Here is a 17,218-nt window from a genome sequence, read left to right as displayed (position 1 = left end):
CCCCGTCCCGTCCCGTCCCGCCCCGCCCCATCTTGCGGGGGCCAGGCGAAGAGACTCTTCCCTGGGATTTCTGCTGAGGAGGGCGCCCACCCGGTCCCTGAGGCGAGGCAAGGCGAGGTGAGGGAGGGGGGTGGCGGTGACGGCACCCCTCCCGCCGCAGTAACGGCCGCCGACCTCCCGCCTGCCGCAGGGACGCCTTTGCCTTCCGCCCTCCCCTTCACGGGAGGGACCCCGCCGCGGCCCCGCGCTCCTCCCTCCCCCCCAGCGCTCGCCCCCCCCCCCGCCTGCCCGCGCCCTACCGCGTGCGCGCGCGCGGGGCCGACCGTTGGTGAAGCGCGGCCGGCGGCGGCGCACCGGGCGCCCTCCGGGAGGAGGAGCGAGGCCCCGCGCGGCGGGCTGGGGCTGGCGTAGGCGGGAAAGCCTGGTGAGGGGAGCATCGCCCGGAACTCCGCGCCGGCTCCCAGCGGCTGCGGCAGAGAGGGGCGGGCGGGCTGTGGTGAGAGCCGCCGGGGGAGCGGGGCTGCCGCCGCTGCTGCGCGCCGGGGAGCTTAGCGGCCCCGCTGAACCCCCGCAGGTATGCCGGCGAGCGGCGAGGAGAGGAGGATGTGACTCCGCGGGAAGATGAAACCGAGCGCTGCGGAGGCCGCCGACAAAGGAGCGCGTCCCCGTAAGCGGGGGGTCGCTGGGGGTGGCCCGGGGGGGAGCTGCCGCGGCCCGGCTCGGAGCTCGGGGGCGTGTGGGGGAGGTGGGGGTGGTCAAGCCTTTCCCACCGTCAGCGGGGTCGCTTTCAGCCGCGGCCTGGTGCCGGTGCCGCCTTCCTGGCTCTTGTCGTGAGCCCCCGCAGTCAGCCTGGTGCTGGGTTTGGGCCTCTTGCCTCCGTCAGGCTGCCGGGTAAGCACGCCTTTGGGCAGGCTTTGTTAGCGGTGGACAACGGAAATAATCTTTGCGTGGTTTGGGGAATTAAACGTAAAAGCGCATACCTGAAAAGTTAGCTGGCTAACTTGTTCTGTTTTACATGATGCTTCCAGTGCAAAGAAGCTAGTTGCTATGTCGAAATTCGCTAGGCCAGCGCCGTGCAAACTGCTCCACCCAGGCAGATCTTCACTGGTATCAGGAGCGTGCATGGAAGGCACGTTAGGCCCAGGGCATTAAAATGCAGCCGCTTTATGGGAGAGACTCTTTACTGTTACTGCAGTGCTGCTAACTCACTCCAAACTTCTGATTATCCCTAAGAAGTTTAATATGTATTTTCCAATATGAATTCCAGTATGTAGTGTGTTAATTTTTGAGCTGCTCTGGCCATCACATGTGTGTGCTGGCTATAACACCGTGTTTGATCCCTGGTCACCTACGGAATTTCACTTGCACACCTCCTTATCATTCATTCATCTTTTCTGTTTAGATTCTGAATCAGTTACACTATCCTAAGTCTCCCCATTTTCCTATATCTCCAATTCTTTTGGTCTCCTAGATTCTACAAAGCTAACTGCTGTTCCTGCTTCACTTAGGTGCGTTCATAACCATTACTTACAGGATCTTGCAGCATGAATGGGTGGTTCTGCTCCCTCTCCCATCTAAGACCATTTCAGGGAGGGAGAGAAGACATAACAGAGGGACTGTTTTGCATGTTAGGTTTTTGTCTCCAAAGAGGCCTGATCGCTTCCTGTAGCAGGAGGTCTCTTTTGAGCTTCTGGAGAAGAGGAGCAACTAGGAGTAGGGTGTCAGTCAGTGAGGAAGAAAAGACGATGTGCAAGTCATGGATGATTCTGTCTCTGTCGTTCGTTGTAAATGGGTTCCTGTGGATCTAAGAACAGAGAAGGTGTATTGACGGCATTCTTTGGCAGCAGGCTACACAGGGTTGCCCTGTTGCATAGAGAATCAATTCCCATTCTTCATTTTGTACCTGACTCCTAGTATTGTTTGGTGCCCCATAGCTCTTCTACTGGAATAGGCTGTTTAGCCATTCTCTCAATGTTCTTCTTGATTTTGTGTATCTGTATTCTTTTTCCCTTAAATCATTTACTTTACAGACTGACAAAGTCTTAATCTACAAGGTCATTCTTAGTGCCTTTGATTGTCCTTGTTACTCTTTTGCAGGCTGTATTTAAGATGTGGCCAAGTCCTGCATTTATGAAGTAGCATAATAAAATTAGCCGGTTTATTTTCTGTTTCTTAGCAATTTCTTTTTTTTTTTTTTGATTGCTACTCAGTATTGAGCTGATGTTCTCATAGAACTCTAGCACATTCCAAGATTTCCCTTGAGAAGTGAGGCTTATGTCTCACCCAGACTGATTTTTTTATTATTATTATTTGCTTATTTAAATGTCTAGCCTAACAGTTAGGCCTGCGTGGATGGCTCTGTGCTGAGCACCAGGGAAGTTCATCAGCACAGTTTAATTACTGTATGTCGTTTCTTAGTTTTAGAGTAAAATTAACTGGGACAGAAAGAGTGGTCGTAACTAGAATGGTTCTGCACTTCAAGCTTAGTTTTCCTGCATCTCAGGTGGGTGCTCAAAATTCAGATAAATAGTAGAATCTAGGTCTTGTATTTTTTGGCGTTTCAGCTACTTTTGACCGTTTTTTGTTCTAATAAGTCTATATGAATCCTTTTTGTCTCAGATGAGTAAGAGAGATTCTGTTCTAAAATGGTGTTCTTGTGATTCTCAGTGACTGTGCAAGTAGTGTATGTACTGTGGTACAGAGATAGCAAATACTTGCCAAGCTGGGTGAGAAAATGGATGGCATTGCATAGCAACTGAAATAAAAAGTCCATATTAGGATATGATTTTAAGGAGAAACTTTTAATGGCTATATGTGGTATTATTATTAATGTCTTGTTTTTGAAATGTTTAACGTACAGCTATTTTTTAAAGGTCCTATATTGCATGGAAGCTTGCCTTGTCCATTTCCATAATTTAGGAGTTTTTGCTTTTGAAAAGAAAAAAATAAACATGGTTTGTAAAACACTGTCCTGTTTAAATTCCCTTTTCTTTTTTGCAGCAGATGGAATGCAAGCAAAAACAGAAAAGATAAGATCTTCTCTGAAGAACGTGAAAAAAGATACAGGAAAACTAGAGAAACTTAAATATAAGCCACTCACTGGGAAGGTGTTTTACCTTGATATTCCATCAAATGTGATCTCTGAAAAAATAGGAAGGGACCTCAAAGAGCTAGGAGGGGTAAGTTAATGAGCAGAGGCCTTTATGAAACAAGAAGAAAATCTGTGCATGTGGAATGCCTTTTCCATGTTCTTTGCGACTGCATTTTAATGTTATTTTTTATATGTGACGGGGTTTCATTTTTTTATGTTTGTCTTAATGTTAATACAAACAGCTTATCAACAAATTATTTTGTGTTTTTTTGCTAGAAGCTGCTTTGCTAATTGTAACAAAGGTGTTTATTATAAAGGTTTGTTTTCAGTTGATTATTCATTTTCTTAAAATTTTATCCAAATTTAATAAGTTTCATTGTTTGAGGTGATTTTTTTTCTGCTTCTTCTGACTATTGACATGTTTACATGTTACAACCAAAGTTGTTCAGCTGAACCTAAAAGAGATTAGAAATGTTTTGCATATGCTTACTAAAAGTCAGTAACTTCAGTACTTTCTGCACAGAGTATCTTGATGAGTATTTTTAAATACTCTTATTTAAATCATAAATTTTATAAGCATCTTTATACTTACTTTTTTTTTCCCTAATTCTTCTGTATGGAAGAAACACTTTGATACAAGCAAGTACAGGATATCATAGTAACGCACAAGCAATGCAATTGCGTAGTCCACTTTAAACTTGAATATTTTGAATTAGTGTAGAGGAATCTTGGCAGTTAGAGTATTAAACGCCCTTTAACCACAGAAGCAAAAGGGATCTGCTTAAATCTCTAGCTATTCTGAACGTTGCTTTGGTAATAGTTTGACCTCAGAGGAGTGCTGAGCAGTTTTATGAAATTGACACTTGTTAATCAAGATGCTGTCTGAAATTATAGTAGAGGTAAGGAATAGCAATAACATGGTTTCAAGTTAAATGCATCTCTTTACATGTAGCATTAAATGAAAGCATGCTATCTTTTGTCTTTCTAAAACAGAATTTTAGGAATTCATATGTGAAAGGTGAGGTTGCAAATCAAAGACTGAAAAGGAAGGTTTTTGTGTTTTATTCTGAGGAGTATATGCCTAAATCTGAGGTGCCCAGCACCGTCAAGATCAACTACCACATGTGTTTCGCTGTTACTTGTGCGGAGTGCACTCAAAAGTGCCTCTCTGTATGTGTCCCATTTCTGTAAAAGGTACATAGACCAGAATTGGAAGGCACAGTTTCAAGCTTGCTGCCTGTGCAGTTTGTGCTTTCCATACTGATTAGTGGAGAAGAGGAATATATTTTAATCTACATAAACTGGCAAGAAATAACAAGGCAAATAGAGCTGATGATCACACAACAGTTGGTAACGAAAGACTGAAGGAGCAAAGTGAAGAGAGTAAACATAGGATAACCACATATTTTGTCTTGCTGAGTATGAAAATATTATGAATCTACTTTAGTCTTCTAAATTTTTGAGATGCGTTATGAATACTGTAGGTGTGAAATATGACAACTATCCTGAAATTTTTATTTTTCTGCTGGTTCTAAATTCAATGAATTTATAGCTTCTTGCAAACTGTAAATTACATTTGCATACATATGTCTTTAAGTTTAGCTGAACACTTCTATGTAATTTCTGTTACATAAAATTATATAAACTATGATTTTCCTTGAATTATTCTGTTATTTCTCAATGCAGTGTTTGAATTCTTCTATTTGGAAAGTATTACAGCTAAATAGTTCAAAGAATGATAATAATTGAAACAAAGCAAAGCTCTTTTGATAGACATTACAAAATTAAAAAATTGAAATTAGAATTTGTGACTGGTAAGATGCTACTACAGTTCAATTGTAATTGTCATCCAGATCTTTAGAAAATATCTTCTCGTTGATTCCATATTTTTGAACTTAATTATTCTAGAAGTTTTGTCACTTTGCTTTAAAGTACGCAATGTAAAATTGAGTTACTGATTTATTGTCCTGAAATAATTACTTGCTTTATATCTTTGTATTTAGAGAGTGGAGAGTTTTCTTAGTAAAGATATCAGCTATCTGGTGTCAAATAAAAAGGAGGCAAAATTTGCGCCAACTCTTGGTCAGATTTCTCCTGTTCCTAGTCCAGAATCGGCATGCAATGGAGGAAATAGTTCACCTCATCCTAGCAACCGAAAAGATCGACATGATGGAAGTTCATTTAAGATAGTAGATACAGTAAGTTTCTTAGTAATACTACTGCAAATCAGGTACAACCCATGGGATATGCTCTTAAAATTTTTCTCCTATTTTGTTTCCTAAAGATGGCTACAGTTCCTTGGGTGAATAAGGGCGCTTTTTTAATTTTTTTTTTTTAACAGGTCAAACATACTTTTAAACTAGTTCAGGCTAAGTTGTTAAACTTAACTAACTCAAACTAATTAAGCAAAGTTTCAAAAACTAATTAAAAAAAGGAGCCTTTTCTGCAAATAAGCAGACTACGCTAAAAGCTGTTCTAATATAGTATGTCTGACTTACAATTAATCATTGACGTTGATCCAGCTGTCAAACATAACAATATGGATAGGCTTGTGATGGCATCCAGTGGTGGTTCTCTCTTTAGTAACATGGCCTATTAAAATGTGGCTGCTGTGATGTTGTTTATGCAGGTATTTACAGAAGCGGTCTTTGACAGTAGTTCAAGGAAATAATTAAAATTGAACATTATGAATATTAAGTTTTTCTGAGCTCTCTTGGAGGATCACATTAATTGCAAGAGTTAGTATCTGATTGTGCAGGTTTACGTGAAGTTTCTTACATGGGCAAGTCTTGGGTCCTTTCAAAATACAGTTGGAAACAAGCAGCTGTGCTATATACATGGTACTTAGAAACATGACTGCGAGCCAGTCTGTGGGCTTGTCTTTGCATTGCATGGTTGAGATCACCTCATTTTGCAAATAACGTGGATAGATAAAGGCATGCTTATTATGAATAAACAGCATACAGTACAAAAGGAGATGCACTGGTGATAGAAAAGATGGCGTTAAGACAGAGAATATGATTATATTCGTGACTGCTAGCTTAATTTGGCGCAAGTCCAACTAACTAAACCTCATCTTTTGGCATGTGCTACTGTCTGCTTACTCCCACCATCTATGTTGTTCCAGCACTAACATTGCTTCAGCCATGCAGTGACCTGCTTTGGCTGAAAACAATTACTTGTAGGGGTTGGAGTTTTTTTTCCCCCCAGACTGTTTCAACTGTAACCTTGTGGGGAAGATACAAATTAATGAAAAATAGCAGTACAGTGAACAAAAGGAGACTATCATAGCTAAAATGTGTATTTGTTTGCAACAATGTAAATTGTCTTACCTTTTGTTTTTTTCAAATGAGTTCTAACTTGTGACAAATGTGTTTCTGTTTTAATATAGGTACGTTTCAGCAGAGGAAAATCCTTAGTTGAAAAAGCAATCAAAGAGCAGGTAAGCCAAGTAATCAACAAATTTGTGCTTGAGAAACTTTGGTTTTGCTCTTCTAGAAAACAAGCAGTAGTAAGAGTGGTCTTAGTGGTCTAAGAGAAAAGTCCCTCATGGAACGCTCTGGCAGAAATTGAGGAATTGTCTTAAGTAAAACTCAGGTCATGCTTTCTGGGTACTTTCTGAAGAATTGAAAGTCTGTGGAATCTTATGACCAGTATTATAATTTATTAGGATTGCTAATATAGCTGGCGTTTGAGAGGTGCTCATGAAGTTAAAGTAAATGTATAAATTCCCTGTCTTCAAATCTTAGTATAAAATGTGACAGTAGAGAACACTTTTGGCTTTATGAAAGGTTAAATATAATCTTTTGATGGTGAAGTGCTGTGACATGGAGATGGAAAAGTCAGTTGAGGAGAGCGATAGTCTTTTGGCAAGAAGCAAAGCATCTTTTTTGAGCTTTGTTCTCAGCTTTTCATATTACATGTTGTAATGTATTTGTAATTATTTTACATAATCTACTATGTATTGCTTAAAATTATTAATACAATTTATTGGTTGCAGGACTTAATCCCCTCTGGTAGTATACTATCCAATGCTTTGAGTTGGGGAGTGAAGGTACTTCATATTGACGGTAAATATTTTTGTTTGATGAAGCCTAACTTGAATGTGTAACATTCATTTAATTATTCTTTTGTTGAATTAAAAATATTTAAAATGACAAATCAGTTTAAAGATACAAAAATAAACTCAGCTGAGTATTACTCTCCCTCTTTTTGCCAGATGTTAAGAATTACATTGAACAAAAGAAAAAGGAGCTCTACCTAATCAAAAGAGCAGGCAGTTCTTTTAAAGATGTGGTAAGTGGCTCTTTGCCATTTGTGAAAATGTCATTTATTTCATTAACTGAGAAAACACAGGTGTACTTAACCTACTGTGAAGCTTACAGATTTTATTTTAATAAAGTCTTGCTCATGTTCAGTTTTTCACAGGCAGTTTTTCACTATGTTTTATGAACTGATTTAAAACCCAACTTTGAAAATTAGAAAGTATTAGATACACATGTCAGCATTATTAAAAAATAAATGCCATAGGAGCATTGATTAAATCATTTGTAGACCTTTGCTCTCGCAAAGAATATCTAAGAATCAGAAGTACTGAACTGTCTGAAATTTCCATTCTGCCTGCCTCAAAAATAATAAATAATAATAAAAAAATAGTAGCTTGGTTTTAGTATGATGTAGATTGTGGTTAAGTTGCCTTGTATAATTTCCCCTTTGACATAGTGATTAGAAACCCTTTCCTTTTGATGGCCCATTTTGAAGAATCACAGTTACATTTCCTGAAGAAGCTGTCTCTAGGGCATCTGTGTCAGTTGCTCAACTCTGCATCTTTTCCTTCCTAGTCTTTTAAAGAACTAGCATAAAGTATCTTTGAGCTATTCTGCCAGTAATGTGCAGGTGGCATGTGAAAATCCCAATTTCTCTAGATTTTAGTGTATGACATAGTGAGACACTGAAAACTGTTTTAGCTGCTTGTGTGCTCCATCTGCAGTTGCTCTGTAATTTAAATTAAACACCTGAAGTTGTACAATTATCTAGTCCAGGTGGAGGTCTGTGATAAGTAAATGGAAACATACCATCTAGTGTATGTTACGTTGTTTTGGAATGCAATATTGGCTAATTATTGAGGCCTCATGAAATCTTCTGTTAAATCATCAGTGTATCAGTGTTCAAGGATAGCAGGGTGGATTTTTTTTGCAAGTAGTATAAAATACGAGTTTTTACCTTTACCAGAATCAATTACAGCTAACAGTTGATGCTTGAATGTAGTAGACTTTACTCTTTTCTGAAGACAAACTAATCCTTTTATTTTTAATCTTGATTGGAAAAAAAAAAAAACCCATACAAAACCAACCTGTGTAAATCCATTTGAATGAGAAGAATTGTTTTAATTGGAGAATGTTGCTATCTGCAGGTTTTGGTGGCATTTTACAGCTTGTAGTTAATTAGCATTTATAAAGTGTTGTAAAAATATTATCCGTAGTCAAGAATCAGCTTTCAACCATGGCAAGATGTTTTGGGGGAGGAGAGAGAGTAAGTGTATAAATTTACCTTTGTGGGGTTTTTGTTTGGTTTTGGTTTTGGTTTTAGGAAAAATTGAAATGTCGCAATGAGAACACTTCTTTTTTTGCAGTGTGGAAATAAATATTTCTTTGGGAAACATGTCACCATATTTCTGAAGTACTAATGAGCTTAGTTTCCTGCAAAATTTATGGTGACTGTGTATGAAGTCATGATTAACACCGGGAGACCCTCATAACTTAAAATTAGCTACAGCAAAATCTTTAAGTAAACTGCAGAATAATATTCACAGGGATTTTATACCTTCTCTCTTTTTTTCAATAGGGAAAACAAGTTACTGTTCAAAAGTCAAGAAGTAAGTATTTCAATATTTGTTGAGGTTTCTGTTTCGCCTTATTTTCTGCATGCTTAAAAATGTACTACAGTTCTCATCTGGTCAATTGTGCTGCTGTATTCTAATTTGTGTGTCTAAGAAAAGCATGTAGAAAAACTTCATGGAAATCAAGAGTTTGTCAAAACATGTACATAATGAGTTCTAAAATAATGTCTGCTTATTTATTCAGCTACTGGTGTAACTTGCTGAATGAAGAAAACAATTTCTCTTAATTTCCTTTTCTCACCCCTTGAGCAGGTAGACTGAAAAATCCATTTGTCAAGGTGGAAGATAGAAGTCGGTAAGTGTTCTCTTCATGCATTCAATATCGTCGTTCTCAAACTGAGTAATTCAGAAACATTTAGTATGCCTTGAGGAAGTGGCCTTCAGATTTCAATTTCCTTCAACTTCCTGACTTTAGATGCCAGACATACTGTCCTCTTATAGTAAGATAGAAAATTTTCATCTCTGCATGCTCTGGATAGGTACCGTGTGTTTAGCAACTGAATGAGATTGAGCAAGTAGTATTATAGTAGGGAATATTTGCAATAGGTAATGGAAGTGGAAAGTTGGAAGCTTAGAACCTTGGCATCATTTCTTAGATCCAAATCCTGTAGCCTAAAAGGCCAATAAAACTTTGTTTACTAAATTCTAGTCCTGTAGTCCCAACTCAATAATGTTCATCTCCTGCAGAGACTGTTTAGATGTAAGGAAGGGGAAGTTGTTATAGTTAAAATCATCCCTTGAAATTAGGTTTAATTTCCTGTTCAATCATTTCTTTATAAAAAAAACCAAACCCAAACCAAAACTATTAATCTGATTTTCAATATTCACAGTAGCATGAAATCTGATACTTTCACCCTTTAAAATTTTCACATCTTTCTGGTCCTGTAGTTGATCAGACCTGGTTGTGTAAGGAAGTACCAGTTTGCCAGAAGCTGAGAGAACAATGAATATAAAAAAATGCAGTTCTTCACAGCATGTTTTGTGCCTTTAAATTCTTAACTAATTTCTGCTTTATGATGAGTTTATAAGCTCCAAATTCTTTGACCTGATTTCTTTGACACTTACCTGTATTAAAAAGAGATCTAAACCTGGTCTTACACTGGACATGATAGTGGGGAGAATTGGACAAACATGGTTGTAAGTACAAGAAATTCGTATATAAATATGTGTGAATTTCACTTCTGAATGTAGCCAGGTACTAAACACCTGAAACACTTTTAAATGTTTATGTAGCGTAAACAATGTTTTTTTAATGTTTAAAAGTTTATGCAATATAAATAACAGTTCAGAAGCAGAACAAGATGCTTAGCTGTCCCTATTGTGTTTTCCAGACTTGCTCTTTTTCTTCTGCCTGGGTAGCTTACAATAGTAGTGTGGGGAAAAAAGTCAGACTGAACTCTGGCATCAGCATTTCAGCCAAATGATTCAGTATGTAAACCTTTGGTGTGCCGTATTTTAAACATTTTTAATATATTCAGAGCATTGGTAGGGTTGCTGGTTCTAATGTCTCTCCAAGTACAATGGTGTACAGGAAAATGATCTTTTTGGAAAATTAAAAGATCAGTTTTTTATGTTTTGAATGGTGAATTGATTAAAATTTTTCAAAAAGGAAGAAAATGGAAAAAAAAATTAATGCATCAGATGTTAGGAACTGCTATAGCTACTTCTCACAGTATGCACCACTGTCCAAATTGTTCTTAGTTTTATTGGTTACCCAACTCTCAACAATAAATAGGTGTGAAAGCTGTACCTTGGGGAATGTGTAAGACAGCTATGGAAACTCAAGGCAAATCTATTTTGAGAAAGTATCAAGTTTATAGGAAGGAAGGAATGAGTTATTCTAGGATATTTATCTGCTTAGCATTCTTGTGTATGTTATATGTAAAAGAGAAACACTTTTTCAAGATTTTTGACCTGATTGTAATTTGTGCTATAAACTCCTTTTTCCCTTTCTGATTGTTCTAATGCCCTTGTTTTGTGTAATACAGCCACTACCGACCATTTTATCTGCAGTTACACAGTTTCCCAGTTCTGAACTACTGTGTTCCAAAACCATATAGTCCATTTGAGGTGGATAAGAAGCATCCTTCTGGTCAAAAGCAAACTCAGTCTAAGCAAAGGTTTGTTGAAAACTTGTCATTGAGGTGTGGACAGAGGAGAGGACAGTTCTCTAAAATAATTCTAAAGTAATTGTTTTCTAAAGTAATTGTTTTTCTTCTAATCTTGTGTGATATTTAATACTAATAGCCATGTCTCAGCTGATGTATTTGCTGCACTGTAACTGTTGGTGTCTGTCTATCTTTCTGTACCCTCTTTATCCTGTCTTTAGTCCTTTTTTTGGACATACAGATGCATACATCCAAAAATGCAGCCTTCTCCTATCACTGTGGGTCAGCATAAGATATTTTTTTCCTTTCTGCCACTGGTTTCTTCTTTGTCCTCATCTTGGATGCCATCCAGTAAGTATTTTACAGCAAGTGGATTTCTTAAGACTTATTTTGATATTTGTCAGTATAATGCTGAAGTAGGCAGTTAAAAAATTTTAAAACAGTGATATTCAGTCATAGTGCAAAATCATTGTTGAGTGCACGTTGTTGATAAAGTCGAATTTATAGAAATTAGACTCTGCAAATACTGCTTCAACTCTTCAGAGATGAAAAGTGGGTGTCAGCTGCCCAGTAGAATTGCAGTTGGTCTTACAGCAAGTGTTTATATGATACGTTTTGCAATTCAGGCTCTATTTGAGCACTCCAGATGCAGTTAGAAATTTTCGTAAATCAATTTTATGATTTGAAACTACTTAGGAGTCTTAATTATCTAGTTTTTGGTGAGTCAAACTATTGTTTTGAATTTCTTTTACCTAGCATATCTGGAGTATTCATGCTACTTTCATTGACTTCTAAAATTGATTCACGTGAGAGACTAAAGATAATTTAGGTGAAAGGTAGCTTTGCTTGGAATTTTCTGTATCTAGTAACTTTTGCTGCTTTTCTGTCCTTGCTTTTCTGAGACTTATTTAGGTGTGATACTTGTTTTCTTTATAAAACAGCTTCTCCACTGTTCAGGTTCTGTCCAGTCTTCACTATTATTCAATTATTATAGTGCTGGAGGTTTTCAGCTGATGTTTGCATGATGAATTTTATTTTATTTTTTTAATTTATTTTTTTTAATTGCAATGAAACTTCTGATGGTGCCTTTTCAGAGTGGGTTAGAAAGGCCCATTCTTTTAAAAGCATTAAAAAAAAAAGGCATTATTTCCATTTATATGGATTAAGGAATATGATATATTAAAAATTTCAGGAGTTATGTTTGAATGAATATTCCTATTTAATCTTTCAGGTTGGCACATGGCAAAGAGATATTTAGAAAAATAGAGATTATTTCATACTCGGCAGGCAAATGTGAAAATGTCAGTTTTAAGAGAGAGAAAGGGGAGTGCTCACTTGTTTTATCTTTATCTGGGAGAAAAGCTTGTTGAAGCAAAGTTGTCAATTCTCCTTGCTTCTGCATTGGGCAAGAGCTGCAGACATTCAATCTTCAGATGATAAATTCTGTGGCTTACCCTGCTTTAGTGGTTCTCTGATTTTTACATTTTTACTTTTCCCAAGAGGGAAGCTGAAAGGGCTAATGTAATGGTGAAAGTACACAGTTAGGTGGAAGGTATCCTATGGAACCAAAAAAATGCTGGAGTAGGTGTTACCAATTTAATTGTTGATTGAAAGTGATTGTTGAAAGCAGTGTACCCTTATTATGTTGAGCAATACATTGTTATGCTTTGTAAGTTCGAGATTTTTCAGGACGGGTTTTTTTGGTGTAAAGTCCTGAGCTTACATCTATGCCAATACTTGGTAAAGTCTGTCAGAATGATTTTTGGCTAGACAGGGAGATGGCACTATTCTGAAGTAAAAGGGAAGTAGAAATTCATGGGTTTGCTTTACTGCTAGCGTATATTCTTAGGTGGTTTAATAGTGAGTTGCAGCAAACAGCTCTCCCGAGATGAGGACTCTGAAGGTCACAGAGCAGCTATTGAAAACCTCTGTGTTTTAATGTCCAGGAAGAACTTGAGGTTAATTTCCTTTGATTGCCACTTAGCCTGTACGTAGAAAAACAGGACAAAATGGTATTTGGTCAGCATATTCAAAACCTGTGTATAACCAACAAATATGACTGTTGTTTACTTTTACAAAAGAATGAGAGGTCATCTGTTAGACCAAGTGTTTTTGTTGTGTGTTTTCTTGGCATCAAAAATACTGACAGTCGATGAGATGTTAGAAGACTTTTTTCTTTTTTTTCTGATTTTATCAAACCTTTTCTTTTTTATCACCTATGCACAGAGATCTCAATATGTCCTTTGATTTGTCAAGTGAGATTTTTGTTTAGCAATTTTGCATTGTTTATTCTGAGACAGTGATAGTAGTACATCTGTACTAACCTGGATGTTTTATGCTTACATACAGTTCCACTGGGTCTGCCTGTCGTCTTGCAGTAAATTTTTTTTTTTTTTAATTAATGTATAATTTTTCACTTTGTTTTTCCTCAGCATTGACTAACACAATGTAAATAGTTTGAGGGGAAATAAAGGGGGTTTTTTAATTTTTTTTTAAGTGAATAAGAATGAACATACTGTGAGAGACAAATCTAGAGCTCAGCTCCATGTTTAAGACTCATTAATATATCTTTTCTGTTAACAGAAACAAAATCAATAGTGACAAGGACTGTGGAACTCCTGTTCAGCTCCCTCAGAAGGACAAAAAAAAGAGAGGATATTGTGAATGTTGTGGGAAGAAATATGAAGATCTGCAAGCAGTATGTGAAATGTCAAGTATATGCTTTGATACAGTCGTATCTCAAGTGTGATATCAACAGTGATTTCTACTTGCTAGTTTAATGTATTTTTTTTATCTTAAAAGATGTTCTGAATATATGTCCTAAAAAGCAGCAGGTGGGTATTTTTTTCCCTTGTAGCTTTTAATTCTTGATTTCTGCTTCTGTGTATGAAGCTGAAGGCACTAGTAGTTCATGTCTCAGAGACACTGGTAGTAAATTAATGATACTTACTGCTCCATATAATACTGTTGACTTGTATATTCATATATGTAGTATTAGATTTGTTTCATGTTTTTTCTTTTAATTCTAGCATCTTGAAAGTGAACAGCACCAAAATTTTGCACAAAGCACGCAGTATCAAGTTGTTGATGATATAATCTCCAAGTTTGTTTATGAGTTTGTCGAATACAAAGATGATGCAAAAAAAATAAAAAGGTAAGTTACATGTTCTAAATTTTAAAGGCTCTGTGAGTTAAGACATTGAACATAAAGATACTTAATTCTGAAATTCTGGATCTGGTACAGAATAAATTCATGTTTTTCAGTCTGAAGTAAATCACTGAAATTTGCAGTACAGTGGTACCTGGCAAATCAGTTCTATAAAGCAGAAATTAGGGGGGGAAAAAAATAAAAAAAATCAAAAGTGCGGATGGCATCACAGGAAAATGTGACTGAAGGGAATTGCCAAAAGTCCTGCCTATCCTTCAGCTTCAGTAAAGCAAGATATACTGTACTAAAATATTGCTGACAGAAGGAAGCAATGTCTGGACATCTTGCTCTAAAAACTTTGTCATTGTTAGTAGCCAAAGAACAGCAAATGATATCCCCCTCAGTCAATCTGATCTCCTTACCAGTGGAAAAATTCTAGATCTTCCCATCTATACTCTAAGCCTCTTAGCTTCTGTCCTGCCTGTGCTGGATGAAGAAAGCAGATTTTCCTTTCTTCTTCATAGCTCGAAAGCTTAAATGGGTAAGAATGACTTGTTTCATGTCTTGGACTGTAGGCACCAGTGTCTTTGTTACTTGGAACAGGAACTCAGTTCAAGATTGCTCTGATATTTTGCAAATGAGTTTGGAGATAAGGAATAACTTTCTCATTAAAAAAAAAAAGTATTGAAGAAATAAAGATACTGTTAGTGAAATCAAAGGAAACGCAAATAGAGTCAAACAGCTGATAGCCTAATGAACGCAAGCCTTTATTCCTTTTGTGATTTAATAATACTCAGAGTGGTTAGGTTTGAAATACTATGTCAAGAAAATCATATATAATTATACTAATTTTATGTGTACATATCATAGAATACTTGTAAGTATTTATAGTCATTGCATTATATTCATTAACTTCTTTTGTTCTTAATACCACTGTGAACTGAGATTTACTGAAACACTAGACTACTTTGTGTATTTTTAGAACAATTTTATGAGCTGTAGAAATCAATAAAAAAACATTGAATTCAAATATAAGGCACTCTGTTCCTGTAGAAATAGTGTGTTGCTACCCTAAATGTATCTTTCCTTTAAAAGTAAAAACAAAAATTGCTTTGCCAGTTTGGTTGCTCTTCTGGAATCAGTTGCATATAGAGTTATGTCACCCATGTTTTTTCAAGTGTTTTTTAATAATTTTAAACTATTTCATTGTAGGACAAAATGTAGTACAGGATATTTTTCACCTATTATTGGAAAGATAACTAGACCAGATGAGCTGAAAGAACGACTGAAAAGGCAACGCGTTTCATTGAAAAGTTACTCGTGGAAGGATACAGCAATGCGGGCACTCAAACTGGATCGCCAGCCTGCAGAAGTACAAATAAATTCTGTGCCAATACCTACCCCTATTTCTGGATCTATCTGTTCAGTTCTTTATTGTCACCTGTCACAACCTTCAGAACTAAAAAGTAAGTTGAGAAATAATGATGAAAATACTAGAACTGATTGCTCCTGTGCTGCAGACTTAAGAGACACTGTTGTATCATCAAATTTTATACAACCACCCCCTTGGAAAGATGACAAAGCATACACGGAGAACTTGTCTCGAGCTTATGAGCCATTCAGTAAAGAAATACTGGAACCAGAAGTAAATAAAAAGCATTTACAGTGTTTTCAGGAAAGCACGTGTACTTTATATTCTCATACTCAAGTTGCAGATTTTAGTGAAAAAGACAAAAACCTATCACAGCCAAAACGAAAATTAAATAATGCAGTAATTCTACCAGCAAAGTGTTTGAAAAAAACAGATGCCAATCCTACGTTTGTCAAGAAACATCGTGATTTATGTGATAATCATCAACAGATACAGCACAATGTAGTTCTGGAGGCTGAGGTATCTGATGCTGCTATGAGCAAAGAACTTAATGAATTGGCTGCCAGCACTGCACACAGTTCACCGTCTGGAAAGCTGCACAGAAAAGTGAAGCTTTACTTGGGAAGAAATAAAAGAGAAACCCGGAAACAGAATATGGAGTTATGTGTAAAGTATACAGATGGACTGTCTGTTCCTGAAGAGAAGAGAAGTTCTTGTAGCTCACCAGTGCAGGCCCTACTGGAATTATTTCAGACAAGTGAAAGAAACTCAGAATTTGGCGGTTTTTCAGATTTGACTAGCATAAAAGAAACATGGGAAGGGCAGAATACAAATGTTATGTGGTCAGTATTTTCCTCTTCATCCTCATCCCCATTTGTTGGGTTTTAATGCTGCTTTATTTAAGATAATGATTTTCAGACAAACTTGCAAATTTCAGATTTTATTCATGGAGACTTTAATTGCTGTATTGTATGTACAGATGGTTTGGTTTTCAAGTTTTTTAATGCAAAAACTTCTGTATATGTAAATATGAAAAATAAAAATAAGGTGTTTTGGTTTTGTGGTTTTTTTTCTTAAAAGGTACTGCTTTATCACAGCTAGTAAAAGGCTCTGACCCCAGATTTGGGGTTAAATTAATTGCTAGGTAAAACCAGTAAGCATGATGTAGCTGCCTTTGGATAAAATAATTTTTCTAAAGTCATTGATTATGGTAGGTTCTAAATAACCACATTATAAATAACTGGATGTTCCATTGTAAATAAGGCAGTCCATTACTTGCACACTACTATGTTTTGTGGGGATTGGTTGCTTCCCTTCCTTCTGCTGCTGCTTTATTAGAGAATGCAGAAAAAAGTCACTTGCTTTCCTAATATTTCTTCTGCTGAAATTGTCTCAACCTATATAATCACAAAGAAATAGGATTAGGAAAGTACATATTTTTTGGCTACTCTGACATAATTTATTTTTAGACTAAAACTAGCTGTATTGTGTATTTCAGCCAGTAGGAAAGTAGTAGATGTATACTTTAATTTTTCTTTAAAAAAACCCAAACACATCAACAGCAGCAACAATGACAACAAAACAGCCAATAGGTTTCTGA

General features: G+C 37.0%; 1 protein-coding gene across 5 annotated transcripts; it reads left to right on the top strand.

The window, feature by feature from the left end:
- Window positions 1-313: 313 nt before the first annotated feature.
- Window positions 314-16,677, top strand: DBF4 (DBF4 zinc finger). 5 transcript variants are annotated; one of them, XM_052802918.1, is made up of 13 exons: window positions 314-424; window positions 575-667; window positions 3,001-3,179; window positions 5,095-5,289; window positions 6,483-6,533; window positions 7,092-7,161; window positions 7,311-7,387; window positions 8,936-8,966; window positions 9,240-9,285; window positions 10,979-11,110; window positions 13,682-13,796; window positions 14,128-14,252; window positions 15,459-16,677. In XM_052802918.1, the coding sequence occupies exons 2-13, from the start codon at window positions 622-624 to the stop codon at window positions 16,504-16,506; spliced, it is 2,115 nt and encodes a 704-aa protein (XP_052658878.1). In that variant the 5' UTR covers window positions 314-424; window positions 575-621; the 3' UTR covers window positions 16,507-16,677. The 5 variants fall into 5 exon arrangements, with proteins under 5 accessions (XP_052658878.1, XP_052658905.1, XP_052658895.1 ...); XM_052802935.1 differs by lacking the exon at window positions 314-424 and having other exon boundaries at window positions 446-667; window positions 3,004-3,179; XM_052802912.1 differs by lacking the exon at window positions 314-424 and having other exon boundaries at window positions 446-667.
- The last annotated feature ends 541 nt before the right edge of the window (window positions 16,678-17,218 follow it).

This window comes from Harpia harpyja, chromosome 1 (genome assembly GCF_026419915.1).
Source record: "Harpia harpyja isolate bHarHar1 chromosome 1, bHarHar1 primary haplotype, whole genome shotgun sequence".
Classification (NCBI taxonomy): domain Eukaryota; kingdom Metazoa; phylum Chordata; class Aves; order Accipitriformes; family Accipitridae; genus Harpia; species Harpia harpyja.
This window is presented reverse-complemented; position numbering and strand designations above follow the sequence as displayed.